We start from the raw sequence: 27,716 nt of genomic DNA, 5'->3' as shown, positions 1-27,716 counted from the left end.
TCTCATAGGAACTGGTGGCTTAGTTGGGGCTTAGCCAGAAGGAGGTCAGCAATTTCTGATAACTAAGATTCTTCCTCTTGCCTTCGTTAATTCTCTGCACTAGGCCCTCCCATGGGGAACTGAGTCACAGGAAAGCATTCTAAGCCTATTGCGGCCTAGACAGCTGACCAAGGGAGGCAGGACTGTTTTCTTTGCCCAGGGATCTTTCAGGACTGTGGCCCTGGCATGTAGAGCTAGGCCCTGCCAGGAAGCTACCTGGGGCTTTCTGGGGATGGGCCTCCACATGATCTACTAAATGGGGCAGGAGGAGCTGTTCAGGTGTTCTGAGCACTATGGTTTGTGGGAGGTATTTCAGATACCTGGGTTTCAGAAACAGCATAAAGCAGGTGAATGTGGGACCTCCCTGGTGGTGCAAGGGGTTAAGGTGCAGCCTATGAAGCTGTCTGCAACCACTGCAGCACGAGTTCGATCCCCGGCCAGGGAGCTCCCCACAAGGCGCAGCAGACCTCTCCTGTCTCGCCTGCTGCTCCCCTCAGCAGTGTTTTTCAGTCAATCTGCCTATTTTGCTCCCCACTCTCTCTCTGGTGAATCCTCTCAAAGCCCCCCCCCCATACCTCTGGCCTGTACCCCAGTTCTTGTATGCATAAATAAATAAATCTTTTTTTTTTTTAAAAGGAGGTGAATGTAGGAAGACTTTAACATAGTAACCTCCAAACTGGAGGTTAAGGTTGCCCTCTGAGAATGAAATTAAGGACCACAAGCGTGTCTTGAAGAGACAGGTCACCTGGAAAAGAAACTTTTGCCACTGATAATGGCAGTTAGTTAACAGAGGTTCAGCACAGCTCAGCTTCGTGACTTGAGAGGCAAGAGTGGAGATAAGTCATAACTGAGAGAGATTAATCCGTGTGACATACTATACTTTGAGGGAAACTGATGGGGATAGGGTGAGGAGAAGAGTATCATGCAGTCCCCAGAAGGGGAGGTAGAACCAGACTCAGGCTACACATCTCCCTCTAGCAGGTCCTGTCCAAAGACTCGTGTCTGGTGACCTTGACATCTTTGGTGGTGACAAGCTCAACAGCCCATAGGGTTAATACCTCTGGCCCTTGAGACCATTCATTGATTCCTCTTGCTCTGGCTCCTCCCAGAGCAATAAAGCAATACCCACAAAATTCTGAGGGATCAGGATTTCCAATCTAGAGAAGTGTATCTGTCCACATGATGATCAAGCGTGAAGATAGAGTAAGACATTTCAGGCCACGTAAGTTTTCAAAAATTTGATCTTGCCTACATTCTTTCTTAGGAAGTTATGGGAGAATGTGCGTCAGCAAAACAAGGAATTACACTAAGGGACAGTATGGAATTCAAGAAATGAGGCCAAACTGAAGTGGAAAATGTCCAAAGTTATGTTGAAATTGACAGTAAAGGGGACAGCACTGAAACAACTGATGCCATGGGAGTCCCGTTACATCAGCATTCCAACCCAGGTGCAATAAGCAAGTTTGCTTCCCTTATCATTTGTAAATTCTCCTTTTGTCTGATGGATTCATGGCTGGTCTTTACACCAACAAGGCTGCATTCCAAGAGGAGGGGGAATGACAGAGTAAGCCAACTCCCCTTATGGGCTGCTGGCCCCGTTCCCCCTCCCATTGTGTAACCCCCTTTTTTCTTTCCCTCGTCTGAAGGACAACATGTAATCTACCCATGTAACCTATGTTAAAATAACTGAGTATAAAAGGAAACTTTTGTGTATGCTCAGGGCGCAGACCTCTCCCTGCCTGGTGCCCACTAGTATGATAACAGTAAACCTGTACCCACCTGACCGTAGAGTGCTGTTTGGTCCTTCTAGCCTGGCAGAATAGTTTTCCTGAACAAAGCCAGGTGAGGGATGGTGAGACTGGCAGGGCGCATCAGTTGTGTTCCTGGTGGAGAAAGCAAGTAACCCAGCCTGGAATCAAAAGATAGATGTTCGGGGGGGGGGGGGGGGGTGAATGCAGAAGAAAATGAAATTGATTATCTGCTGCTTTTAGACATGCTCAAAATACTTGGTAAGTTCTGTTGGAAGTTTTGGGATTGAATTAGCAATTGGTATCTAGAAAACCAAGATAAAACAAAGTAATTGCTAACTCCAGGGAACATAAAAAGTACACTAAAATATTGACATGGGTTTAAGTACTGAATATTGACTGCAAACAATGATTTAAATCTTTTGAGAGGATTAAATGAGGGGAAATGTAGGTTTGTATACTCGCACATTTGTGTTTGGGAGTGTGTTAGGAAAGCTAAATCCTTAATTTCATAGTAGGAAACCCACAGATCACATTTAAACATAGAAAAATCAAGAAGTAACAATTGAAGCATTGAGGGAAATACAAGGAGAAATAACAAAAAGAATTAAAAGTGGCTGCCTTGAGAATGGAGAAGTGTAGAAAAGAGTGCTCTGTAACAAACCTAAAAATGTAAAACTTTATAGTATCTTGATAAAAGTATTGTGGGGATAGATCCTCCCAGGATGAATGAAATACCAACTTCCTCGTGTCCTGTGGGTATACTCTCGTGCCTTGAGATAACATTTCCATGAATGGCATCAAACACCATCAAACACAGAAGGTTGTGAATCTCGTGCATTTTAGATGGAACCACTGGAAAACCTCCATCTAGAGCTTCTCAGCCTTTAATGTGCACGTGACATGAGGCTGAATCCTCTGGGGATCATGTTAAAATGCAGATTCTGATTGATGGGTCTGGGGTACTGATCTTGCATTTCTAACAAGCTCCCAGGGGATGCTGATGCTGTTGGTCCTCAGCCACATTTGAAGAGCAAAGCTCTCAACAACAGTGATGAACATCAGAAAGGCAGTTCGGGAGGTGGTGGTGAAGGGAGGATGGAAAAGTGGGGAGATGCCTCCCTGTGCATCTAAGTGCACAGGGAAAGCCTATGGAAGCAGAAGGCATTGAAAGGCAATCTGAATGGTGAGGACCTGACCTTGGTGAGCAAGCGCAAAATCCCTGTACTTGGCTGGCTCTAGTGTTATATGGCACACAAAGGAAACATGGACACCAGGGCTAACAAGAAGCAGGTTTAAATACACTGGTGCTGACTCAGCGGATTCGAATCACAAGGCTGAGCCCTCTTTGTAGGAAGTCAGGGGCTTATATGCACTTTAGTTTCTACAAGGTTCTGGGTGGGCTTGCATTGAGCTATACATGGTCAGCTATGACGTGGCTACATACCAAGAGGTGAGTCGTAGAGTTGCATACCAAGGGTGAGCAAAGGGTCAGCAGTCACGGGACCACTCAGATCCATCCTGCCTCATGGTGGTGCATGATCTAACATGAAGCCAGATTCATACCAGGGACTAAGTTGCACACCAGGAACTGGGCAAAAGGTTGTTGCTAAGGTCCCCAGGCTGCTTACCTCAGGCCACCAAGCTTCACAAGCACACCAGAATAGCCAGCATGGCTGCGCAGCTGGAGGGACAGGAGGGACAGCTGGAGAGAGGGCGGGTGAGATGAGATTGGAGAGGTGTGGGTGAAGAACCTTCTTCTGAAGATCATGGCAGGTGAGCCCTCCCTCTAGGACTTAAGCCAGGAGGAGCGTGTCATGATGTGGCTGCCGTGCAGGGCATGACTTAGAGGATGTGGACCTTCAGGAGTCAGAGATATCCTAGCTCCCTCATTGCCTCACGCCCTTCAGAGAAACTTAGATGAGGGTGGGGGCCAGAGACAGGGAAGTAGCCAGGTGGGCTTGCAGCGGGGAGCAACCCTCAGGGTCTGATCAGACCAGTTTCTGTTTCCACCTGAGCCTGTCCTAGCTGCTGCCTCTCAGGAAGCATTTCCCACAGTACCTGTTCCATCAGTAGCACCCGATTTGCACCTTGGGGAGCCTGTGCTTTGGCATCCTGTAAGTTTTTCTGGGACCTGGCAGTGGTCATCCAGACTGGGCATTCCAAGGTGGGTCCCTGACCTATGTGGGCAGGGTTACTTCCTTTCAGGGAGTCTTCCCTGGTCCTCTACCCAGAGCACAGGGGATAACCCAATGCTTGGAGGAGCTCCAGCGCGCACCCCGAGGTTGTCCCTGCTGGCAGTGGGCTTCATCCAGGGCAGCTGAGCGGTATTCCTTTCGAGAGGTCTGGTAAGACTGGCCCGCAAAAATGGTGCCCACGCGCTCATTTTAGGTGGCTTAAATTGCTTATACCGACAGTGGCATGCACAAATATTTGCTCAGGGCCTGGTGTACTCCGGAGGATTTCTGACCTCTTCTGGGCAACACTTCTTTTGTGGGAATAGCGGTATCTCCCTGGCCTGCTCCTTGCAAGGGCAGACCACTGGCCAGAGCACAGTGGACTCACCTCCTTCATTCTTGTGTGTGTGTGTGTATGTGTGTGTGTGTGTGTGTGTCCCTGGAGTTGGGGGAATCCAGGGGGTTTTGCATTTTTGGAATCGGGGATCTGGAGAGAAAGGGAGACATGGGGGAGGACAGGACCCACATCAAGCCTCCACCCCCCACCCCCCCAGCTAGCTGGGTATCCGCTCAGCTCATGCTTCTTTCCTCTGGTTATGTAACCCCAGAACGTGGCAGCCAGCAAGCAGAGGAGTAGGGGAGGGGAGGGAAAGAGGAGGGGAGAGGCGGGACCTGGGTGATGGTGGGAAGGGCTGCCTCTGGCTGGGCCTCCTTGGTTGTCCTTCATAAGGAGTCCTGGAAAGCCAGCCCTCCTGGTGTCCCGGCCTCCCGCCTCAGTTTCCCCTCTCTCACCCCCTGCCAGGGGGCCTCTGTCTCTGGGTAGAGTTCCCTCTCTGGTGCCAGTTTCCTTCCCAAAGTTTTCAGCTTTCCCACCTTGGCCATGTCAATTTACTGGCGGGAGCATAGTTTACCCGTTTGGAAAATGAGGTTTGCCTGGGAGGCCAGGTGTAAGGTGGCTGGCAAGTGCAAGGTACAGGGTACAGAGGTGCCCGCTGTGGAGCGGGCGCCCCCTACTGCGAGGGAGCATGGGAGGGGCTCAGCAGACTGAGAAGGGGGGTCCCCAGTGAGGCCCGTGCGCTCAGGGCAGCTGGAGAGGGAGGGGGCGGCCGGCGGGTGGAGAGACCTCCGCGACGGCCCCTCTCGGAGATCCGCTAGGTGCACCCCACCCGGCCCTTGAATCGCTTCCACTCCCGGGTGGGAGACCGGAGACCAGGCTGTGGGCGGAACAGACGCCGAGGGGCGTGTGGCGGCGGCAGGAAGGGGCGGGGGGCTCTGGAGCACCCGGCAGGAAGAGAGGAACCCACCTCCCGCCGGGCCAGTCGCGGAGCGCGCTCCCCCACGTCGGGACGCCATGTGGGGTCTCCTGCTCGCCTTGGCTGCCTGCGCGCCTGCGGTCGATTTGGGTCTGGGGGCGACCAACGCCTCTGTGCAAGGCCTGGCGCCCCCCCTGACCACACAGGCCCCAGTCTCGACCCCGGGCCCGCGTAGAGGCCCGGCACAGCCGCCCACGGAGAGGACCAGCGGTGAGCTGCGGGCCGAGGGCGGCTTCTCTGCTGCGGGTCTCCCACTCTCTTGCCTTGTCCTCACGACCGCTCCTCGCCCCTCGCTTGCTCGCTGGCTGGCTGGCTCGCTCACGCGCTCACTCACTCACTCGCTTACCCACTCACTCGCTCACGCTCCCTGCCTCCTGCAGCGGCTGCTGAATCAGCAGCCCCAGCTTTCTGCAGATCCAGTCAGCAGTCCTGGGGCCCGCAGCCAGAGATTGCTGCAGCTCTTTTGCAGCCCCCCACCCTCCCCTTTTCCCGGATGATGAAACTGAGACCAGCCAGGAGGAGGTGGGGAAGGAGATGCAGGAAAGGCTGTAGGGGAGGGGTAAGGGCTGGAAGGAAAGAACCAGGAAAGGGGGACACTCTGTTGCGGCTGCTTGGGAGTGGGGCACTCTCAGGAGAGTGAGAAGCAGGCTGTCTGACTTCCCAGCTTTTCTGGTGGGGGGGCAGAGGGAGGGAAGGCAAGCGGAGGCAATCAAGGAGGGCTTCTTAGAGGAGGCAAGTGGAGCTGGGTCCTCAAGGGTGAGTACCTCTGAATTCCTTCTCTGAAGGAAGAGGCAGCCAAGAAGGAAACAGTCTGTGCAAAGGCACATAGGTACCAGACATGCAGATGCTCTGGATGCGCCTGTGGGCCTTGCGGCAGGCCACTGCGGAGCTACTGGCACCTGCACTGCGCAAGGGAGAGCAGGACCCAGACCTGGCCCTGGAAAGCCTGAACATCGAGGCAGACATGGATCTCAGCCTAGAGGGCAGACGCAGAGAGGGAGGCGGCTCCGGGCCTTTGGGGCATGAGATGGGGTCTGGAGCCAAGGAAGGGTCCTCAAGGGGCTTTTGGGCTGAGATGGGAAGGGACAGTGGTGATTAGGCAGTGAAATCAGAGGTGATGTGTGGTATGATGGGGAGTTGACAGCCGGGGCAAAGGCCTGGAGGTAAGGCACCAAATAGTTGCCAGTGGCCGGGTGCAGCTCTTCCTCAGAGAGGGTTGGAGGTGAGGTTGCACTCGTGGCAGCTGCTGTAGGCTTGCAGGCTTTCTTGGCCTGGCAGAACCCCCTGTCTGGGGGTTTATGTCATTCTTCCCTCTCCTGGTGCTGTGTCTCCCTGGCCCCCAGGGACTTCAGGACAGCATGTCCGGATTCGTGTCATCAAGAAGAAAAAGATCATCATAAAGAAGCGAAAGAAGCTAGTTCGCTCCAAGCCCCTGGGGACAGCCAGTCCTTCAGTGACCACCAGTCCTGCAGGGGCCCTTGACCCTCCCAAGCAACAAAAACCAGGTATCTCCTCATTGAGGTCCTGATTCGACTTGCAGCCTTGGGGCACACACTAAGGTGGCTTCTGATCTCGTGGGTGTGGGCGTCCCTCCCTCCTACCTTGGCCTCTCGCTCTCTGGTCCTGTCTCACTGCTCTTTCTCTGCACCAGACTGTCCCCCTCTGGGCCTGGAGTCCCTGCGAGTTTCTGATAGCCAGTTCGAGGCATCCAGCAGCCAGTCCTTTGGTCTTGGACCACACCGAGGACGGCTCAACATCCAGGTCAGCAGCCCTGGCTCAGAGCAGGGTGACCTGTATGCCTTCTTGCCTGCCTACTCTCCACCCACTGACCTAGCCCGCCCCATGCAGCCTAGTTAGGCCCAATCACTTGTCCTTTGTCCACAGTCAGGCCTGGAGGATGGTGACCTATACGATGGGGCCTGGTGTGCCGAGAAGCAGGACACTGAGCCCTGGTTTCAGGTGGATGCTAGGCACCCTACCCGCTTCTCAGGCGTCGTCACACAGGGCAGGAACTCCATCTGGAGGTGAGGCAGGCGAGCCCCCGGCTTGGAAGTCATGGGGAGCGGTGGGAGTCCTGGGGCCCACTGATGATGTCTCCTTACCTCTCCTGCCAGGTATGACTGGGTCACATCATTCAAGGTCCAGTTCAGCAATGACAGTCGCACCTGGTGGGGGAGCAGGAACCGCAGCAGTGGGATGGATGCAGTGAGTGGTCCATGGTAGCTGGGGGTTGGCCACTGGGCCCACTGGAGCATGCTAGACTGGCCTGGGGCTCCTCTGAGGACTTGGAAGACTTGCATCCCAGGAGAAAAAGGGGATTGCCATCTGCATGGGGGGTAGCCAGGAGGCAGCTTTGGAGCCTGTCTGCTTTGGAACATGCCTGCGTCCTTCCCTGATACTTCCACCATGGTATGGTGCCACTTCATGCCACAGGTTCCAGCTGGGACACCCCTCTGGCAGTGGGCCTGGGGTCATTACCTCTCTGCTCACCTCCTCATGGCTCTGGCTTGAGTGGGTTTGATGGTGAGCTTGGAGGCCTCAACTCCTCCTTTGGCTGCCGGGGTTCAAGCCGCCTCACCAAAGGACTTGATGCCTGTAGGTATTTCCTGCCAATTCGGACCCAGAGACACCAGTGCTGAACCTCCTGCCTGAGCCCCAGGTGGCCCGCTTCATTCGCCTGCTGCCCCAGACCTGGCTCCAGGAGGGAGCCCCTTGCCTTCGGGCAGAGATCCTGGCCTGCCCCGTCTCAGGTGGGCACTCATACAGGGGCTAGATGGTCAGGCTGCAGCCTCCACTGTGAACTCACCCTTTGCCATGGACTTACCCTCTACCAGATCCTAATGGCTTCTTCCCTGAGCCCCCTGCACTGGCATCTTCTGACCCTCTGGACTTCCGGCATCACGATTACAAGGCCATGAGGAAGGTCAGACATAATGGCAGTGACTGGGAGGGGTGATCTGCCTAGCTCAGGCCCCTGCCCACCAGGGCTTAACCTGGTATCACAACCCGACCCTCATGTCCCTCCTTCCCCCTGCTGTTTCACTTTTCTCTCCTTTTGACCCCTAAACTCTGCCCCGATTCCGTTGTCATGGGGCCTCCCCTGTTCGGACCCTTCCTTCTGCTCCGCTGCTGCTCCTCTGCTGCTCCTGCTCTGTGTCATGGTGCCTTCTTCTGTGTGGGCCTCCACTGGCTTTTGTAAGTCCTTCTGCCTCCACCCGTGGTCTGCTCTCTGGGTCTAATCCTCCCATGCCCCGTGCCATGCCACACTCTGCCCCCAGCTGATGAAGCAGGTGAACGAGCAGTGCCCCAACATCACCCGTATCTACAGCATTGGGAAGAGCCACCAGGGCTTGAAGCTGTATGTGATGGAAATGTCAGACCATCCTGGGGAGCACGAGCTGGGTACTGACAGATGTGGGGGAGAGGTGGGCACGGGGGTGGGGGCTGCAGGCGGGAGGCAGCTGCGAGCCCCTGTGTGCTCCTAGGGGAGCCCGAGGTGCGCTACGTGGCCGGCATGCATGGGAACGAGGCCCTGGGCCGGGAGCTGGTCCTGCTCCTGATGCAGTTCCTGTGCCTTGAGTTCCTGCGCGGGGACCCGCGGGTGACCCGGCTGCTCACTGAGACGCGCATTCACCTGCTGCCCTCCATGAACCCTGATGGCTATGAGACAGCTTTCCGCCGGGTAGGCGACTGGCACGAGGGCTACCTGCTCCTTCTGTCCTGGTGCCCAGAGTTTGCTGAGCTGGAGCAAGTCTTTTCCCTGGCAGGGCTCGGAGCTGGTGGGCTGGGCAGAGGGCCGCTGGACCCAGCAGTACATTGACCTTAACCACAACTTTGCTGACCTCAACACACAACTGTGGGAAGCGGAGGACAATGGGCTGGTACCCAACACCGTCCCCAACCATCACCTGCCACTGCCCACTTACTACACCCTGCCCAATGCCACTGTGAGTATCTGGGGGCAGGGTGGCCGTCCCCCCCTGGGGACTCTTGTCCCTTTCCTGCCTCTCCTGACCCGCCCTTGTGCAGGTGGCTCCTGAAACGCGGGCTGTGATCAACTGGATGGAGCGGATCCCCTTTGTGCTGAGTGCCAACCTCCACGGGGGCGAGCTGGTGGTGTCCTACCCCTTCGACATGACTCGGACCCCGTGGGCTGCCCGTGAACTCACTCCCACCCCCGACGAAGCCGTGTTTCGCTGGCTCAGCACCGTGTATGCAGGCACCAATCGGGCCATGCAGGACCCGGACCGCCGGCCCTGCCACAGCGAGGACTTCTCCATGCGGGGCAATATCATCAACGGGGCCGACTGGCACACAGTCCCTGGGAGTATGTGCCCACGGGTGGGGTTGGCCCGTTCTCATAGGCCTGCCCCATTAGGACAACCTGCTGTCCTATACAGCGCTGGGGTCATTTCCCACTGGCAAGTGTCTCCCAGAGGGGGGCACCAGAGGGGTGGGCTGCTGTGCTGCCCCCTTAGGCTCCCTGAATCTGTGGTACCCTAGGCATGAATGACTTCAGCTACCTGCACACCAACTGCTTTGAGGTCACTGTGGAGCTGTCCTGTGACAAGTTCCCACATGAGCTTGAGCTGCCCCAGGAGTGGGAGAACAACAAAGAAGCTCTCCTTACCTACCTGGAACAGGTGGGATGTGAATGCCCCTCCCCCAGCCCACCCAAGGCCCAACCGCTCAGCGCTCGTGGAGCTTGACTTTCACCTGGGGTCTTTGAAGGTCCAACGCGATGGGTCATCCTTGGCATTGGGTTGACTTGGAGACTTGCCAACAGGGTGGCATATAACAGCATCAGTGGGAGGAGACCCTTGGGGGCCACGAGGTGGTGCACAGAGCAGCCATGACAGCCTCCCGTGGGCACGTGCAGGCAATGCCCTGGCGCCCTGGCATAGCTGCTTCAGATGTCACCGGAGCTCAGGTCCCTTCCCCTGGCTCCCTAAGTCCGACTTCCAAGGGTTCCAAAGCAACAAGCCGGGTGACAAGGGTCTGCGTTTGGGGAAGCCAAGGATAGGCCCTTGGGATTTAGAGTTCTCCTGGTCCAGGTGCCACTGGTTACTCAATAGATCTTTTATCAGAGTATCATCCCCTGGGAACAGAGTAGACCTACCACCTTTACCAGGTTTGCAGGGGAGCAGGGCCAAAGATGAAGTGAAGGTCGCACTGTTACGCAGAAGGGAAAGGGTTTCTCTCACCTGCCCACACAGGTGCGCATGGGCATCGCGGGGGTCGTTCGGGACAAGGACACGGAGCTGGGGATTGCAGATGCGGTCATTGCCGTGGAGGGGATTAACCACGACGTGACTACGGGTGAGTGGGGACTGGGGTGTGATTGGGGACGGGCTGTGGGGTTGAGAGCGGGAGAGTGACAGGGGCACTTTAGGTTGGGTCAAAAGCTGAGGGTCCCTGGGTCCTGATCCTGCCCTTCACTCCTCAGCCTGGGGTGGGGACTACTGGCGCCTGCTGACCCCAGGGGACTATGTGGTGACCGCCAGCGCCGAGGGCTACCACTCAGCAACACGCAACTGTCGGGTCACCTTTGAAGAGGGTCCCGTGCCCTGTAATTTCCACCTCACCAAGACTCCCAAACAGAGACTTCGAGAGTTGCTGGCAGCAGGGGCAAAGGTGCCCCCAGACCTTCGGAGGCGCCTGGAGCGACTGAGAGGACAGAAGAATTAACAGCTCTTCAGCACCCCAAAGCCGAGGCAGGCTGGACCTGTCCAGAACTGAAGTGGGAGAATCTGGGGGAGGGAGGGCAGGGGAGATTGGGGGAGGGGCACCTCAGGCTCATTAAAGCTACCTGGCACCCCAGCCAGTTCCTCTGTGCTCTCTCTGTCTGTAGAGTCAGGACTGGACACAGTGCAGGTTTTCCGATCCCATGCAGACCGGGCAAAGGAGGAGTCAGAGTCCTCAGTGGCTTTTTTGCAGGTCTTTTATTGGGGTTCACCAGGCATATGGCAGGCAGGGGTGCTGGCTGGGGGGCTGGGAGGTTGGCAGGCCTCCCAGCCCCCAGCAAGTCTTCACTCTATCTGGACTCTCTGGCGTTCGTTCTGCTGCTTCTCGGCTTCTGCTTCGGCTTCTGCTGCTGCTGCTGGTGTCCCCGTGACGCCGCCCTTAAAAGCACAGTCTTAGCTCAGCTGAATCCCATCTACCTATGCCCACACCCTACTCCAGGTGCCCGCCATCAGGCATGCATTCAGGACAAGGATCCATCATCTATCCTGATGGCGGGAGGGCAGAAAAGCCTGACATTTTCTTTACCCTACAATGTCCCAGACCCTCGCCCCTCGGCCAGGCCTCAGCTCTCCTCCTGCGGCCATTGTTATTCTGCACACTCTTGGACTCTCAGTTAACTTCAGAAGAAACTGAGAGAGGCATCCCCCGGGGTTCTCGAAGTTAGGGTTTTAGCTCCGCCCGCCAACTTCTACAGCAGGTGTCACTGCGGTGCGTAACATTCTGTAAGCACCTGCTCAAGGCCAAGCAGGCAAGGGGTCAAGGGTAAACTGCTCATCCAGACTCCTGGGGCGCCCAGTCCGGAGAGGGCGCGGTCCAGTGCGGTGTGAGGCAGGCTGGGGTGGAGATGCGAGGCTGGGGCACAGGTGGGCTTTATAGGCAGCCAAGGGTGCCCTAGGGGGAGGTGAGCCAAGTGTGGGGTGTAAACAGGGCCAACTCCAAGAAGGAGAGAAGCACAGCTACAACAACTGGGAGGGCTTGAGTTGTTTCCCTGGCCATGATTGGAGAGTGTGGGTGGGCTTCGATTCGTATCTTTGAGACTGAAGGGGAAGTCATGTGTCAGTCTGTGGTTTGCCAGGAAAACAGTTCTTTCTAGGTATCTCAAGCATGGGAGAATTTCATGCTGGGAGTTTATTATCGAGGTATTGGATAGCGCTAGATGCAGAAAAGAAAGGAGTTTTATCTAGACGGCGGAAAGCCGCGGGCTGATTTGGTCTGGTGCTGTCTTTGCTGAGGCTGGTGCTGAAGCAGGTGTCACTACCATCACATGAGCCCGCTGCAGCCAGCCTCATCATTCGCCTTTGGTCACCTGCCATGGCTAGAGCTAGACACAGAGTAACTTCTCCTCCCCACGTTCTAATCTCCAGCCTAGGAAATCCACTGGAAAATCTAACTGTAGCTCGCTGGCGAGGAAGCCATATAATATGTAGCAGCTCCCTTGCCCTTTGGAGAAGCTCGCAAACACGGGACTGGGGGAGCTACTAACCCAGGCCCAAGATCCACATACCTGTTAGGTCATCTCCGCCCACTGCTGGGCTCTTGTGCTGTCTCTGTGTTTCTGGGGTGTCTCTGTCTCTGCCTCTTACATTTTCAATCTTAGATCATCAAGAGGGGCCTAGTGCCACGTTACCCTGCATCTTCTGATCTCCAACTCTTCTTGTGCATCATCACTTTTAAAAAAAAAAATTTATTCATTGAAGTTTGAAATGCAAACTGAAAAGTGCATGTAAGTGTGCAGTTTATTGGCAGAGTGGGTTGAAAGACTGAGTCTGTAGGGTAAATAATTGTCAAGCTTTTCTACCTTCCTGCCATTAGGATTGATGATGGATCCCTGCTGTCCTGAATGCACCTGATGGCGGGCACCTGGAGTGGGGTGTGGGCATACGTAGGTGGGTTCACCTGGGCTGAGATGGGGCTTATAAGGGTGGGATCATGGAGAATAAGAGCAGCAGAACCACGAGGAGAACCAGCGAGAGAACAAGAAGAGAAGGCTGGAGAGCCCAGAAAGAGTGAAGATTCGCCGGGGGCTGGGAGGCCTGTCAGCCTCCCGGTCCGCCCCCCACCCCTGCCTGCCGTGTACCTGGTAAAATCTGAGTAAAAGCCTTCTTTACCCGTCTGCTTGGGTCAGAGAACCTGTCCTGTGGCCATCCTGCCGCTACAGGGTCCAACTATATGCTGCAAGGAATTCACTTCAAATATATAAAAGTACCTTGAAAGTAAAAGCAGGAAAAAAGAGATATCAGGCAAATGCGAATCCAAGGATAGCAGAAGTGACTATCTGAATATCTGGTAAAGTTAAGGACAGAGTAAATTATCAGAGAACAGAAAGGCACATTAAATGATATAACTGAACACACCCAGGTTTGTCTGCTGGAAGGTTCCAGTGACTTTCTCCCTTGGGTAATCTTGAAGCAGCTAGTTCAGCACAACTGAAATGGCCTGTGAAATCCTGGAGGTGATGGCCAAGCACAGCCAGCCAGGAAGGGAACAGGAAGTGCCCTTGGCTGCAGAGTTGTCAAGGAGTTCCCAGGTCCCTCCCAGCATCTTCCCAAAATATGGAAATTGACCTTAGAATGAGGACGCTCTCCTGAAGCTTTTTACTTTATTTTTAAAAGTTTCTTATTTGAGCTCTTTTACCAGTGAAATTGACCCTGCTTGGCCTGTGTAGTGGCAGGAAGACAGGGTGCAGATTTTCTGATCCAGCAGACCAGGTCAAGGAGGAGTCCTGGAGCCCTCAGTGGCTTTTGCAGGCTTTCATTGGGATTACCAGGTACACGGCAGGCAGGGGTCTGGGGGGCCAGGAGGCTGGCAGGCCTCCAGCCTCCAGCAAGTCTTCACTCTATCTGGGCTCTCCGGCGTTCTCTCAGCTTCTGCTGGCGTCCCTGCGATGCTGCCCCTAAAAGCCCAGTCTCAGCCCAGGTGAATCCCATCTACATATGCCCACACCCTACTCCAGGAGCCCGTCATCAGGCATGCATTCAGGACCACAGGGTTCTGTCATCTATCCTAATGGCGGGAGGGCAGAAAAGCCTGATACTTTTTACCTTACCCTACAGCCTAGCAAGTCATCTTTCAGAGAAAGAGACTTTGGGACTGTAGTGCCAGCAGCAAGGCACAGTGCAGGATCTCTGTGACCCAAGCAGATGGATAAAGGAGAGTCCTGGAGCCCTCGGTGGTTTTTCAGGCTTTTACTGTGCTTTTGCCAGATATACAGCAGGCACACGTCAGGCAGGGGTGTTGGTCCCCACCCTGCCCCGGCCCCCCAACCCCCACGAGTCTTCACTCTTTCTGGGCTCTCTGGTCTTCTCTCATGGTGTCCCCGTTGTTTTGCTTCTCTACTGCTTCTGTTCTGCTGTTGCTCTTTCTCATTCTCTTGTTCTGTCTCCTTTCTCTTTTCTCCTGTTCTGCCAGCGCCCCCGTGACACCGCCCTTATAAGCCCAGCCTCAGCCCAGGTGCGCCCACCTATGCAAAGCCCACCCTACTCCAGGTGTCCGCCATCAGGTATGCATGTAGGACCGCAGGGATCCATCATTAATGCTAATGGTGGGAGGGCGGAAAAGCCTGATAATTTTTCACTTACCCTACAGGGACATTACATATATTCTCCCAACTCTGTGCCTGAACATTCCCCCCAGGAAACTCTTTTTTGTGTCTGCACCAGGTGACATTATTGGGGTGTGCCTTTGTGTTGCACTTGACATATAGGACAGGATGAAGGATTTGTCAGCACAACCTAGTAAAACTGAAGGCAGAGATGCCCCTATTCCTAGGTGTATGTACAACATATATTCAGAGATTCTTACACATGTGCAAAAATGTATATGAATGCTTTATTTGTAATAGACTCAAATTGGAATCAGTGTAAATGCCCATCAAGAGCACAATGAGGAATAAAATATGGTACATTTATGCCATGGAATTACATACAGGAATGAAAATAAACACTAAATACAGCATACATGACACAAAAACAATGTTGAGTGAAGCCAGGAAAACACAAGAGGGAAATTGAATTATATTGCTTATGGGCGCATGAAGGATAAAATAATAAAGAGAAGCAAAGACGTGGTTATGATAAAATTCAGGATCATGATTGATTCTGTGGGGAGTAACAGAGCAACAATCAGGGAGCAGGATGTGGTGGGGGGCCCCCACCCTGCTGCTGGAGTATTAGCATTTAAAGCTAATATAAACACACACACGGAGGTTTTCATGTGAACACAAGCTTTCATTTCTCTGGAGTAAATTCCCAAAAGAGTGATTTCTGGGTAACACAATAAGTGCCTGTTTAGTTTTGTGAGAAACTGCCAAACCATTTCCAGGGTTTCTGCACCATTTTACATTCCTACCAGCTATGTACGAGTGAGCCGACTTTTCCACATACTTGCCACCATTTGGGATTATCACTATTCAGCGTGTTTGCTATTTGAATGGGTTGTAGCGACAGCCCACGTGGGTTTAATTCCTCTGACGGCTAACTATGATGGACACCTTTTCCTGTGCTTATTAGCTATCATCTCCTTGTTGGTGAGATATCTGTTCATGTTGTTTGTAATTGTATTTTAACTGCTGAGTTTTTTAGTCCACTTAAAAAATGTTTCTTTGGGCCTCCCTGGTGGTACAGGGGTTAAAGACACAGCACTATCAAGCCATCACCAGCCACTGTGACATGAGTGATCACCAGCCAGGGAGCTAACACACACGGCGCAGCAGACCTCTCCTGTCTCTCCCGCTGCTCCCCTCAGCAGTGTATTTCAGTAGATCCACCTGTTCTGCTCCCCACTCTCTCTGGTGCATCCTCTCACCCCCACACCTCTGGCCTAAACCCCAGATGTTGTATGCATAAATAAATACATCTTTTAAAAAAAAGTTTTCTTATTTTCTGAGTTTTGAGCATGCACGCAAGTCCTATATCTGATATGTCTCCCAACATGGCTTGGCTTTTTATTCTCTTAATAGTGTTCCTTGCAAAGCAGAAGTTTTAAAGTTTGATAAAGTTCTTTTATAGGTGGTATTTTTTTGTGTCCTATCTTTGACTAAGAACTCTTGGACTAAACAAAAATCATGAAGATTTTCTCCTATGTTTTATGGTTTTCTATATTACAGTTAGATTTATAATCCCCTTGGAGTTAATTTTTACATGTGTGAAATGTAAGCAGAAGCTTATTTTTTTTTGCATATGCAGGTCCAGTTCTCCCAGCATCTTTTGTTGAAAAGACTTCTTTCTGCAATGACATGCTTTTATACATTTGTTAGCAATCCGTTGACCATATTTGTGGCTCTTTTCCACAAGTTTAAGTCTGCTACATTGGTACGCAGCTATCCTTTCACCAAAACCCACTGTTTTGACTGCTGTAGTTTTATGACACATCTTAAAATTGGGTGTGCAGAAGAATGACATTGGACCCATACCTTATACTATCATCAAAAATTAACTCAAAATGGATTAAATCTAAATTTAAATGAAAAGAGCTTTTCATGAAGATAGTGCCAAGAGCAAAGGCTTCTGCCCTGCCCAAAGCCAAAGCCAGAGCCGGAGCAAGAACCAGACCAGGAGCCAGCGCTGGAACCAGAATCAGGGCCAGAACCAGAATCAGGGCCAGAACCGGAGCCAGAGCCAGAACCGGAGCCAGAGCCAGGACCAGAGCCAGAACCGGAGCCAGAGCCAGAACCGGAGCCAGAGCCAGGACCAGAGCCAGAACCAGAGTCAGAGCCAGAGCAGAACCAGAGCCAGAACTTTGGAGGCCAAGAAAGCATTGCTGAAAGGCATTCACAACCACAAAAAAAGAAAGGAAAGATCTATATCTCGCCCACTTTTGGATAGTCCAAGATACAGAGGCTCCCAAGGCAACCCAGATATCCCTGGGAGAGCATCCCCAGGAGAAACAAACTTGATTACTCTGCCCTCATCAAGTTTCCCCTCCCCTGGTTCCTTGGCCAGTGAGCAGGTTGGCATTTCTGGGTTGCTGGCTTCTTCAATTCCATATCTGGGACGTAGGAGACTAAAAGAAAACCCAGAAAACTCACTGCCCTGTCTTGCCTCAGATGCTGAGATCCGCAGATCACCTGCCTCCTCTTCTTCCCCTTTCGGGGTCCCTGTGTCCTTGTTTTGTAGACAGTCACGTGCACGCACTGGTGCTTAGGTCAGTGACATGCCTGCACGACGGTGGTCCAGGGGGCTACACAAAGAGGCCGCAGGCCAGACCATCTAGGTTTGTGTAATTACACTCGCTGATGTTTGCACAGCAACAAAAATCACCATTTTCAGAAAGACGCCCCATCGTTAAGCGCTGCGTGACTAGTGTAAGACCAGGGTTCTTTTTTTTTTTTTTTTTTGGTGGGACTCTCGCGGGCGGCCGGGGAACGAACCGGTGCTGCAGAGGCTGCTGCTGCAGAGGCTGCAGGGCAGCTTCACAGCCCAGCGCGCTGCGCCACCAGGCGAGGCCCTGTAAGACCAGGGTTCTAAGCTGTGTTTAGCAAAAGGAATAGGGAAAAGTACACCCGCTCTGTCTTCTCGGCAGCGGGAGTCTCTCTTTTGTTTGTCTTAGCTGGTGCATGAAGGACCTTCCATGTGTCCTTTTTTTTTTTCCTAATGCTCCTTCCCATGAGATCCCAGTTGTGTGCCCGATTCCCGGAGCCCCTCCCAGAGCCCTCTGCTATCTCACCCCCCGGGCACTGCACTGCATGCCCTTGAATGGCCCTCTCCTCCTCTTCTCACGTCTGTGATCCTCCTCCTAGTCCCCAGGAGTGTCCACTCCGCCCAAAGGAGGGTGAAGATGGCTGACTGGCAGCTCAGAGGGGAACAGAGCAGGTTCAGTGACTTTTCTTTTGTTTTGGAAAGTGGCTCTCGAGTAGCAAAAGGGAAGGCCGAGGGAAGCCGGAGCCATGCCAAAATGTCTTGGAAAGAGAATGGAGGGACGCAAGGCTGCCACGCCTCCCCTGCAGGAGAAGTGGGGCCTGGCCTGAGTCGCAGGGGTGCGGGTGGAGGACAGGCACGAGAGCCGTCTGTGGCAACACCTGGGCCGCTCAGGAGACTGCTCTACTGCCCTACTGCCTCACTGCCCATGGTGAGTGCTCACCATGGAGGCAGCCGTCCCACTGGCCTGCGGCCTCTGCTGCAGAGCTCCCTGGGTGGGCCTGCCCTTTGCTTGTTGACAGCCCAGGACACTCCTTTAACCCCCTTTGAAACAGAAGGGGAGTCCTCGCCACGTGAACTGTCATGGTGCCAGAAAGGAAGCCTCGCTCCCAGCTTTGTTTAGGTCCTGGGTATAGTGGAGGCCCTTAGTGTCTCCCCTAGATCCTCAGCAGCCAGCACCCCCATTCCCAAACTGTGGGGAGTGCTGCTGCTAGCAACTCCCTGCTGCCACCCTTCTCCCAAGTACTGCTCTTGGCCACCTGGGAGCATGACCCAGAGGTTGGGTGCTCCGTCCCACTCTGGCCAGTGACTGACCAGCACAGGCACACAACAGCCATGCCCTTGCCATGAAGAGGGTTGGGTCGTGGTGGCCTTCACCCTCCAGAACTCACTGGGGGTCCTGATAGCTCCCTGCTGGCGCCACTCCCTTGCTTTGCCCCTTCTCTGCCTGGTCTCATGTCCCTCCTTTTCCTCCAGTGAACATTTTCCTGTACCCCCAAACCCCCATTTTGGCGTCTACCTCCAAGGAGCCCCATCTAAGGGAGTGAGCGGACATGAGCCCTGAGGGGATCTAACGGCAATGGAACCCTTCACGCTGGACTGTGTTGAGGGAAGAGGCCCTGCTGGAACTTTCTCCTGCTCTGCCCCCTCTCTGCCACACGTGGGCACACACTCCTCCCTGCCCACCCCCCCTTCTGCCCTTTGCTCCTCAGCTGCTCGCTCCCCCCAGGAAGTGGGCTGGAGGAATGAAATTTGAGGCTTGATTATAAGTTTTTGGTTTTCAGGTGAGACCAAGAAAGGGGATGTCCCCTCAGCCAGGGGCAGAGGGATGCCTGGCTGTCCGTCAGTAGCTGTTCCTGGCCTGGCCTGGCCTGACCCCAGCAGGGCTCCCTCTGAGGAACTGGCAGGGGCACCCCTGACAGGACTGCCAGATTCAGGCCTGCTCAGCAGCTTCTCCACCACATTCCACCCTCAGCCATAATTTGTCTTGGCAAGGTGGCCCTGTTGGCCTATATCCAGGAAGGGCCTGGGAAGCCGCCCAAACAAACCAGCTTGCACCACAGAAGCCAGAGCTGGCTGCGCTTGAGTCAGTGCCAACCCAAAGGTGGCTGGTCCCTCCCCCCATGGACCTGAAGAACTCAAGCCCTGGGATAGTGGGTGGATGTGTAAAGGGAGCCAGGCTCCCAGGTGTGAGGAACCCCAAGAAAGGCAGCAGGAGCAGGAACCCAGGCCAGACGGCTTTTCTGCACTCCATCCCTCCACCCCGAGACAGGCCTCTAGGAACTGCGCTCACACTCACTCACGGGCTGGCTGCCTGGCCATGAGGTGGTCCTTGGCTGCAGTTTGCATAGACAACCCTTGACAGCCCTCCCGGGGGAGGCAGCCACACCTCCTCTCCCCTGGCAGCAGCCTCTTCCCCCAACTCAGCCCTGGAGCCTTGGCAGCCTAGCCTTGGGGCCCAGGGCACAGCCAAAAGGGGTGCAGGCGCAGCTCTCCTTCCAGGGTGACAGGGGATGGGGAAGGAGTGGCTTTAGGGAACAAGATGCCAGGTTGTTGGCCCCAAGGAATAACAGAGCTGCTACTTGATGGCATTTTCCTTCCCCTTTGATACACTCGATTTATTTCTCTCAAGGAATAAAATAGCCAAAGGAGTGTGTAAAAGAACAGTCTTTTTCATGTTAGTGCCCAGCTAGGAAGTTTCTAGATCTTCAGAGTGGTGAGGTCTCCTCTGTTCTGTTTCCTGTGGGGGTGTCTGTGCACTGAGAGGCCCTCTCTTTGGCTGTCCCTGTGACTTTAAACTCAGAAGGCTACCCCCCTCCCTGCCGCAGCCTAGAAGAAAACGGGGATCGCAGTCCTATAACCTGAAGGAACTAAATTCTGGCAACACATGAATGCACCTGGGAGAGGAAACCAAGTTCCAGAAGAAAATGTGACACTTTGATCCAACCTTTGCAATTCAGAGCAAAGAACCTGTTACACTGTGCCTGGACTTCTAACCTACAGAAACTATCTTAAATTAAATCAATGTTATTTTAAGGCAAAAAAAAGAAGCACTTACTACAAATCTAAAGTAATGATAGTGCAGTATTGGGACAAAGATAACCAAGAAGACCAATGGATCAGAGCATGGAACTGAGAACAGACTCATATTATACGGACACTTGATTTAGGGTACAGGTGTCCCTGCAACATAGTGGAAGAAAAAGTGGTCATTTTAATAAGTGGTGATAAGTCAATTGGCTGTCCACACCAGAAAGAAAAAAAAAATTAAGCTTGACCCTTAGTTTATTCCATACACAAAAATCAAATTATCTACCTAATTGTGGGGTAGCTAAAGATTTCTTTACAGGCTACAAGAAGCACTGGCCACAAAGAAAAGGCTGATAACTCTGTGTACACTTAACATGGGGCCTCCCTGGTGGCGCAAGGGGTTAAGACGCAACCTGTGAAGCTGTCCGCAGCCTCTGCAGCACAAGTTCGATCCCCAGCCAGGGAGCTACCCACATGGCACAGCAGACCTCTCCTGACTCACCCGCTGCTCTCTTCAGTAGTGTATTTCTGTCAAAACCTGCCTGTTCTGTTCCCTACTCTGTCTCCGGTGAATCCTTTTGCGCCCCCCCTACATCTCTGGCCTGTACCCCAGTTCTTGTATGCGTAATAAAAAATAAATCTTAAAAAAAAAGTTATAGTCATTAAATATCTCATAATGAGTGAAGGGGAGAGCGGTAGGAAGATCTGAGTGCACAGGAATGGCCAATGTCCCCACCCTTAGGTGGCCCCTCAGGCCCCTCAGGTTGGGGGGTCTTCCTATGAACACCGGTCTTCAAAGCTGATGACTTCAAAGAGGTGGCTCACTCCCTCCATCACCCAATGGGTATTGCTACTGCCAGGGAGGTAGCAGCAGAGGAAGGAAGCACCAGGGTGTAAGTACAGAGGTGAGGAGGTGAGGGAGAGGGGGGCCCCGTAATTGAAAAGTAGGGGTTTCAGAGAATGGCTAACTAAAAAGCATGTCCCTTCTAGGGGAGAGAGTCACTGGGGTCTGTGAACTCTTTGTTAGCTAGAAAATTTGTCTTAAGGAAAAGAAATTCGGGGGTTTCTGAAATACCTCGAACATGTTCAAAGTTTGCCTCATTTTAAGGTTGATAAAGCAGTAGGGAAAGAGATACTGGCAGTTACTCTGGCAAAAGGTTTGCAGTTTCTCTTCAAGACCATGCAGCTTTGTTCAGCTTTCACTGTCTACCTGGAACTGACTTTTATGTGTGGTGTGAGGGAGCGACCACGCTGAATTTCGTGCATGGATGTCCAATGGGCCCGACGGCACGGATGGAAAAGACTGTGCTTTCCCCACTGCATGGCAGGGTCCATTCTGGGGAATTTTTCTTTTCCAAAGAAGCCAAGGGCTCCACCAATATGGGTGGGGCTGGGGAAAAGGGGATGTTTTGGAGACGAGTCAGCAGTAGGACCATCTGTGCGGCTGCTCTGTCTGAGCCAAATGCAGCCCCAGAGTCTGCCAGCCACCGGGCAGGATGCACAACACAGCCGTCCGCCTCTGCTGGGAACTTGTGAGGAGAGACCAGAGGACTTCCCGGAGATGCGCTCCCTGCAGGGCAAGTGGCTAAATCTCTGACTTCCCTCCTGCCCCCACGCCTGGCTTGTTCACCCTGTGGAAAGCCTGGAGGATGGGCTGATGCTGATAAGGGTCCCCTGGTCCTCTTGCATCTTGGCACCCCTAGTAGAAACGGCCTGGATAGATCTGTCACCTGGTCCCAGAAGAGGTGGGCCCTGCAGGTAAAGGGAAATTCATGCTCACTCTAAACTTAATTCAATTAGGAAAAGCCAACTTCCTCTTCCCAGCGTGACAGGCAGGGACTATCTCCAGGGCAGACACTGCTGTGCCCACCTAGACCCTCCATCTTGACCTCTTCAGGGCTCACCTCTCATAGTCCATCTGCCAGCACCTACATCTCTTCACCTGAGAGCCTTCTCTAGCTCCTTGGTGTGCCAAACTTGGGGCTGACTGGAGCACCAGGAAGCAGAGCTTTCCTCCCATGCTCAGAATTCCACGCCCTCCCACTGAGGAGGCTGGGGTATCTGTACTCAGCCTCCCTCCCGCACAGGTGGAAACTCACGTGTTTTTCACCTGGTTCTCCGGAGTTTCCTGGTGGGATTAAGCTCTAGAAAACCCACATGGTAACTTGTTCATTAACACAGCGTCAGACTTTCTTCCCTTCCCTGACTCTCTTCCTTCCTCCCTCGCCCGTGTTTTCTGAGCTTTCCTCCCAGATAAACCATCCGAACCCAGATCCTTGTCTCAGGTTCTACTCCCAGGAGAGTCGATTCTAAGACAACCTCCATTCTAGGTGAATAATGCCACCCTGAACAAGGCATGGGACAAGATTAGGATTTCCATCACTGGTGCGGGATGCCCAGCTGGAGGGGTCAGTTCCAATGAATCGACCAAGTCTGTCTCGTGCCCGAGGCCTCAGGGCAGTCGCGAAGATAAGACGCAGTTACGGGACAGCATTTATTGGCAGTGGGGTTTCCATACACAGATTTGGGTGAGATCAAGATTGCTTCTGCCTCCCCACTAACATCACGCTCACACTCAGGATGGCTGAACTATTGAGAATGGAGTAACTGTGATTTAAAAATGTGGGAAGTCCAGGGAGGAATCCAGTCTGTGAAGGCCAGAAAATTCCCTAGTTGCTTAGTTGGCAACCAGACCCAGACCCAGGATTGCCTGCAGGCTTGTCTTTTGCTGACCCATGACTCACAGTCCAGTTTGACTCATTCTCACTGATTTATTGGCTACAAAAAGGCTGATGTGATGCCAGCTTTCGTCGACAATTCTCATCTGAGTGCAGCCCCGATCAGGGGTTCTGTTGAGAATGTTTCTGTGATCCTGGTGGTTCTGTGACAGGGAAGCTGTTGGTGCCTTGCCCAGATCCCCTGCAGGGCTTTGTTTATACAATGTGACAACAAAAGCCTAACAATAAAGGCCTTACTGGTGGCCTTGCCCTGCAGCTGGAGGGCTTGGGGAGAGGGCCAGAGGGCGAGCCTCCTGGGAGCAGCCTTAAGGGCCTGAGGGCGGCAGGTCCTCTGCCCCTTGTGTGGGAAACCCTGAGGTGTGTTCTACTCTGTCTGCCAGAGTCCTCCAGCAGGAAACTTGTCTCAGGTGCAGTTTCTGGGGGAACCAACACTAAGACATATGGGAAAGAACAGTGTGAGTCAGCCTGGGCTGCCATAAAAAAACACTGCAGACTTGGGTGGGGGGGGCTTTAAACAACAGAAATTTATTTCTCATGGTTCTGTAAAAGCAAGAGGTCCCCGATCAAGGCGCCAGCTGCCCTGGTTCCTGGTGAGAACCCTCTCCCCAGCTTGTAGGGGGCCACCATCCTGCTAGGGGACCCCCTCTGGAGCCTGCTCCTCTCTGTACAGGGACCCGGTTCTGTCAGATTAGGACCCCACTCTTATGGCCTTACTTGACCTGAAGCACCTCCTGAAAGGCCCTATCTTCAAAGACAGCCATGTGGGAGGTGGGGTTCGGGTTCAGTGTCTGGATTTGGGGAGGACCCCACTCTGTCCACAGCGTACCTCATAAGCGGCTGGCTCTGCCCGCTGTGGGTGGTGTGGACACACATGGCGGCGCGAGCGCACTGTTGTGGAGGCCGAGGACAGATGGCTCGTCTCTGTCCGGCAGGAACACCTGACCATCCCGGGAACCAGGGTGAGCCCAGCCAGCCCCTTGTCCAGTCTGGATTGGAGGCCTGCAGGTGCTCGCCTGGCCGGGGGTGGGGAGCTCACAGCGGGAACCGCTATGTCAGTTGTGGGGAGGGCGCGGAATCTCAGGTACGAGCCAAGAACCCAGGCCCCAGCCCATCTGCCACAGTTAGTCTATCGGGCAGGGGGCTGCAGGGCAAGGGCACAGGGAACGGGAAGGACAGGGCTCCCAGAAGCTGGAGGAAGCACTGCATGAGGTGTGGGCTTGGACACCGGCTCCCGGGACAATGGGTATAACAGTGACTTCCAGGTCAAACTTAGACCTTTGGGGTCTAAGGGACACATTTCAGGGGAAATTGCGCTTCATTCTTGCGGGGAGGGTTAATAAGCCTGGGAACCTTGCTTTGCCATTCCTGCTCCCAAACTCTGAGATGGAAGGTGCCTAGGCCTGGGAGGAAGAAGGGGCGCTGAGATGAGATGTGGCTCTGTAGTCAGCCCTTCGTGCCAAAGCTGCCCCACCCAGCCCAAGTGAGGCCTGCAGGCCCCGGTCAGGAAGAATCTCACTTTTGAAACTCTGCACATCTGGAGGGTATTGTTAGCTCAATTCCAGTTGCCAGTAATGTCCTTCTGACAACCCCCGCCTCGGTTCTGGGCAGACAGTTGGGGGATTGAGTCCCCAGTGGTCAGACTGTGCACCCAGCCCAGTCTGGGGGTTGAGTCTGGTCTTGGGTCCTTGGGCCTGGTAGCTTGCACCCCCACTATGCCAGAGAACAGACAAGGGGCAGGGAACACTTGCTTGTTGAACTGTGGGGCATATGAAAAGCCCAAGCTGCTGGGAGGCTGTCTGGGGGCATGGTGTGGGGGGTACCCAGGGGAGCAGCAGAAACGCTGAGAAAAGCAGACCCACGCCAAGGAAGCAGGCAAGAAAGGCCTGGCGGCCACCTGCAGCTGTGTTTATTGTTCTGTTCTCTCCAAACTCAGCAGAGCAGACCGTGAGGCCAGGGGCAGCCGAGCCCCGTCCATGGTTTTACACGGCCAGCCAGAGTCAGTGCATGGCAGGCAGCATCCAGAGACATCCGCTGGGGGCAAACCCACAATTCAGCGGACCTGGCACCCCCTCTTCTGCACCCTCCATGCTCAGAGCTTCACTGGGATTGATGATGTGGCAAGCGAGAGTGCTCAGGCCTCAAAGGGCCGGGGGTGGGGGGGGGTTGCTGGGAGCTCCACGGGAGCCTAGGCAGGCCTCCTGAGGCCGCAGGCAGCACCCTTGCCCTGGGGAGAAGTGGGCGCTGGGCCAGCTGAGATGGGTCAGATGCAAACAGGACCTTCCCAGGCCACCGCTCCCTGAGCTGTCCTTTTCCCCAGTCCTCATCCCACACGCCTGTCCCCCGATGCCCTAGGACTACACAAGATCCATCTCGTCCAGAAGAACTGACCTAGTGAGTGAGGCCGGGCATCGAGCACCTCCCTGGACGCTATCCTGCCAAGAGCATCGGCACAGTGCTGGGGCTTCTGACCAGTCCCGAGAAAGGGAGGTGTGAAGCCCGTGGGCCTGGGGTCTGGATGGGGACGGTCCCTGAACTGGGGCTCTCCTGTTCAGGCCCATGGGTTGAGGTCTGCCTGCAGCCCTGGCCCTGCGTCTGTCTGTGCCTCCATCCCAGGCAAGGATGTGAATCCCAGAGGAACCTCCAGTCCTGGCTCAGTGGGGGCCACACCTGCCGACCTAGTAGGGAGAACAAGAGAAGAGGTCCTGGAGCACGGCTGGCTGCAGGGGGCAGGCAGCCACTTCTTGCCACTGTTCAGCTTGGGCTACTGGGGTGGGCTATGTGGCCCAAAGGCCCTGGAGAGGGAGCCTGGAGCCCACCCAGCCCTGCAAAGGCCATTGGGGCCCATCAAGGGCCAGGGGAGGAGGCAGGATTCAAGCAGGAACCTACCGGCATTAGGAGTACGCCAGACCCTGAAGCCCCCGGGCTGGAGAGTGGAACTTGTCAGAATCCTCAAAAGGCTGGTCTGTGTGAAGCAAGGAGAGGAGCCAGGAGCTCTGTGTTGTCAGGGGACCTCACCTGCCGGTCCCTCCATGGGCAGGGGACAGCATGCATGCTTACGGCACCTTATGAGGGCCGAGCAGTGGAGAGCCTTGAGGTGGTCACCAGCCCTTGCCCTGCCTGAGGCCAGCATGGCTGATACTTAGGGGAGAAGCCTCTCAGGCCTCTTAGGAAGTGAACCCACAAGGCTTTGCTCCCCTAGCTCCCTCAGTGGGGAGAGGTGATGCTGGGCTCTTCTTCCCAGCCCTGCTACCTTCAGAGGGGCCCTCTCAGGGCCTGGAGGGAGGTGGCCAAGTGCCAGGCAGAAAGGAAAAAGAGGCCTGACACCCCTGAGGCCCCACAGTGGCGGTTACCCTCTCCTGTCTCCCAGGAACTCCCTGCTTCCATCGCACATCACCACCCCCGCCCTCCCCGCGTGGTCCTCTCTGCTGGTGGCCCGACCTTCCCCATGCCTCACATTTTAAGTTCTGGACACACTTAGGTTAAAATTACCCCAAAATAACTGTGTCCCTTCACATCACCCCAGAGCGTCACTTAACAAGCCTTCGCAGCAGCATCTGATTTTTTGACTCGCTACACATTGCTGGCTAGAGCCCAGCTGGATGTCCACTTGGAGGACAGTGATAAATGACAAGTCACAGCCAGTCCACTAATGGCATGAAGAAAATGAAGGTGGTCTCCGGTTCTCGGTGAAATGGGGTGGGCTGGGGGTCCCGGGGGAGGCTGGGCAAAGCATCTCCGCCATGAGTTCCCCTCCACCCAGGGAGGACCGGGTCCGTGAGAGCGGGGTGTGCTGCCCCCTGGTGGACATAGGGGGGAGCGCAGCCCTGCCGGGTTCCTGCAGGGTTGGGTCTTTCCTCTGGGCTCAGCTGAGTGGGGAGGGGCTGTGCAGTGGTTTTCAGACCTCCCCCAAAGGGCATATGAGAGTATCCGGACTGGCGACCACTCCAGGCTGTATGTGCAGGGAAGTGGGCCCAGGTGGCTCTCTTCAGATCCCAGCAGAGCATCCTGCTCTGCATCCTCCAGGGAGAAGCCGTCAACCAACTCTGGTGAAGGTGGGTCCCTCCAGCCCCACTCTCCACCAGGCCACAGAGGGGCAGGACCGGTCACTCACCTGGAAGCCCCTCTCCGTGGGCTCTGGGGCAGGCCTGGGGTGGGGAGCTGGGTGGGCGCAGCACGGGGGCGAAGGCGCTCCTCTGTTTGACAGCGGAGATCATGTTGACAGGCGAGAAGGAGAAGACGCTGGTGGTGGGGGCAGCGGCCGGGAGGGACATGGAGGAGGCAGCGGCCAGCGGGGGGCTAGAGGGCATGACTCCGGGGCGGGGCAGGGAGGGGCAGGTGTAGCAGGGGAGGTGGTGGGAGACACAACAGGAAGACAGCACCAGAGTGAGCAACTTGGTTGGGGCCATGCATGGGCTGCTGACCTGGGCACCAGGCTCAGACCTCACTCGGGGCTGTGAGGGTCTTGGAGACTAACAAAGAGCAAGGTCTGCAGGCAGGCTGGAGGCCTCTAGGGTCCTGGGCCGGCACTCATCTTTTTTGGGAGAGGGTGTTCTAGACACTCTTTATCAGGGCTGGAGCTGACAGGGCCAGCGTAGGTAAAAATGAAAGTAGAACCAGATTATCCAACAAAATCAAACACTAGGAGATGCTTCTACAGTTTAGGGATGACAAGAGAGGGAACAGGCTGGGATTCCTGTTGAAAACGCTGGGGTTCTGAGAGGCAAAGAAAGTTTGGTGGGCCCAAGGACATCAAGATTAGTATCAAAGATGAGGGTTTATAGCAGGCCTGGGA

The 27,716-nt window shown here is 54.4% G+C and overlaps 2 protein-coding genes across 3 annotated transcripts in view; one reads left to right on the top strand and one right to left on the bottom strand.

Moving 5' to 3' along the window:
* The first annotated feature begins 24 nt into the window (after positions 1-24).
* On the top strand, positions 25-11,094 carry CPXM1 (carboxypeptidase X, M14 family member 1). Of its 2 annotated transcripts, XM_054697427.1 has the most exons (15): positions 25-44; positions 1,304-1,487; positions 6,621-6,782; positions 6,929-7,038; positions 7,162-7,301; positions 7,392-7,482; positions 7,877-8,027; positions 8,112-8,200; positions 8,556-8,679; positions 8,763-8,959; positions 9,045-9,224; positions 9,307-9,604; positions 9,781-9,920; positions 10,494-10,596; positions 10,724-11,094. In XM_054697427.1, exons 2-15 carry the CDS (start codon positions 1,454-1,456, stop codon positions 10,963-10,965), a joined length of 2,061 nt encoding a protein of 686 aa, XP_054553402.1. In that variant the 5' UTR covers positions 25-44; positions 1,304-1,453; the 3' UTR covers positions 10,966-11,094. The 2 variants fall into 2 exon arrangements, with proteins under 2 accessions (XP_054553402.1, XP_037353904.1); XM_037498007.2 differs by lacking the exons at positions 25-44; positions 1,304-1,487 and adding an exon at positions 5,258-5,487.
* Positions 11,095-25,808: 14,714 nt separating this feature from the next.
* The window catches only part of EBF4 (EBF family member 4), a 48,498-nt gene continuing 46,590 nt past the window's right edge, over positions 25,809-27,716 (bottom strand). The window contains exons 16-17 of the mRNA XM_037497996.2: positions 27,036-27,233; positions 25,809-25,886 (exon numbers count right to left, since the gene is read on the bottom strand). Coding sequence (XP_037353893.2) covers positions 25,816-25,886; positions 27,036-27,233 — 269 coding nt within the window. The 3' untranslated portion in view covers positions 25,809-25,815. The remainder of the gene's footprint in view (positions 25,887-27,035; positions 27,234-27,716) is intronic.

This window comes from Talpa occidentalis, unplaced genomic scaffold, assembly GCF_014898055.3.
Source record: "Talpa occidentalis isolate TD23 unplaced genomic scaffold, MPIMG_talOcc4v2.1 talOcc4.10, whole genome shotgun sequence".
In the NCBI taxonomy this organism is placed as follows: Eukaryota; Metazoa; Chordata; class Mammalia; order Eulipotyphla; family Talpidae; genus Talpa; species Talpa occidentalis.
The sequence above is the reverse complement of the archived record's forward strand: the minus strand, read 5'-3'. Positions and strand labels throughout refer to the sequence as shown.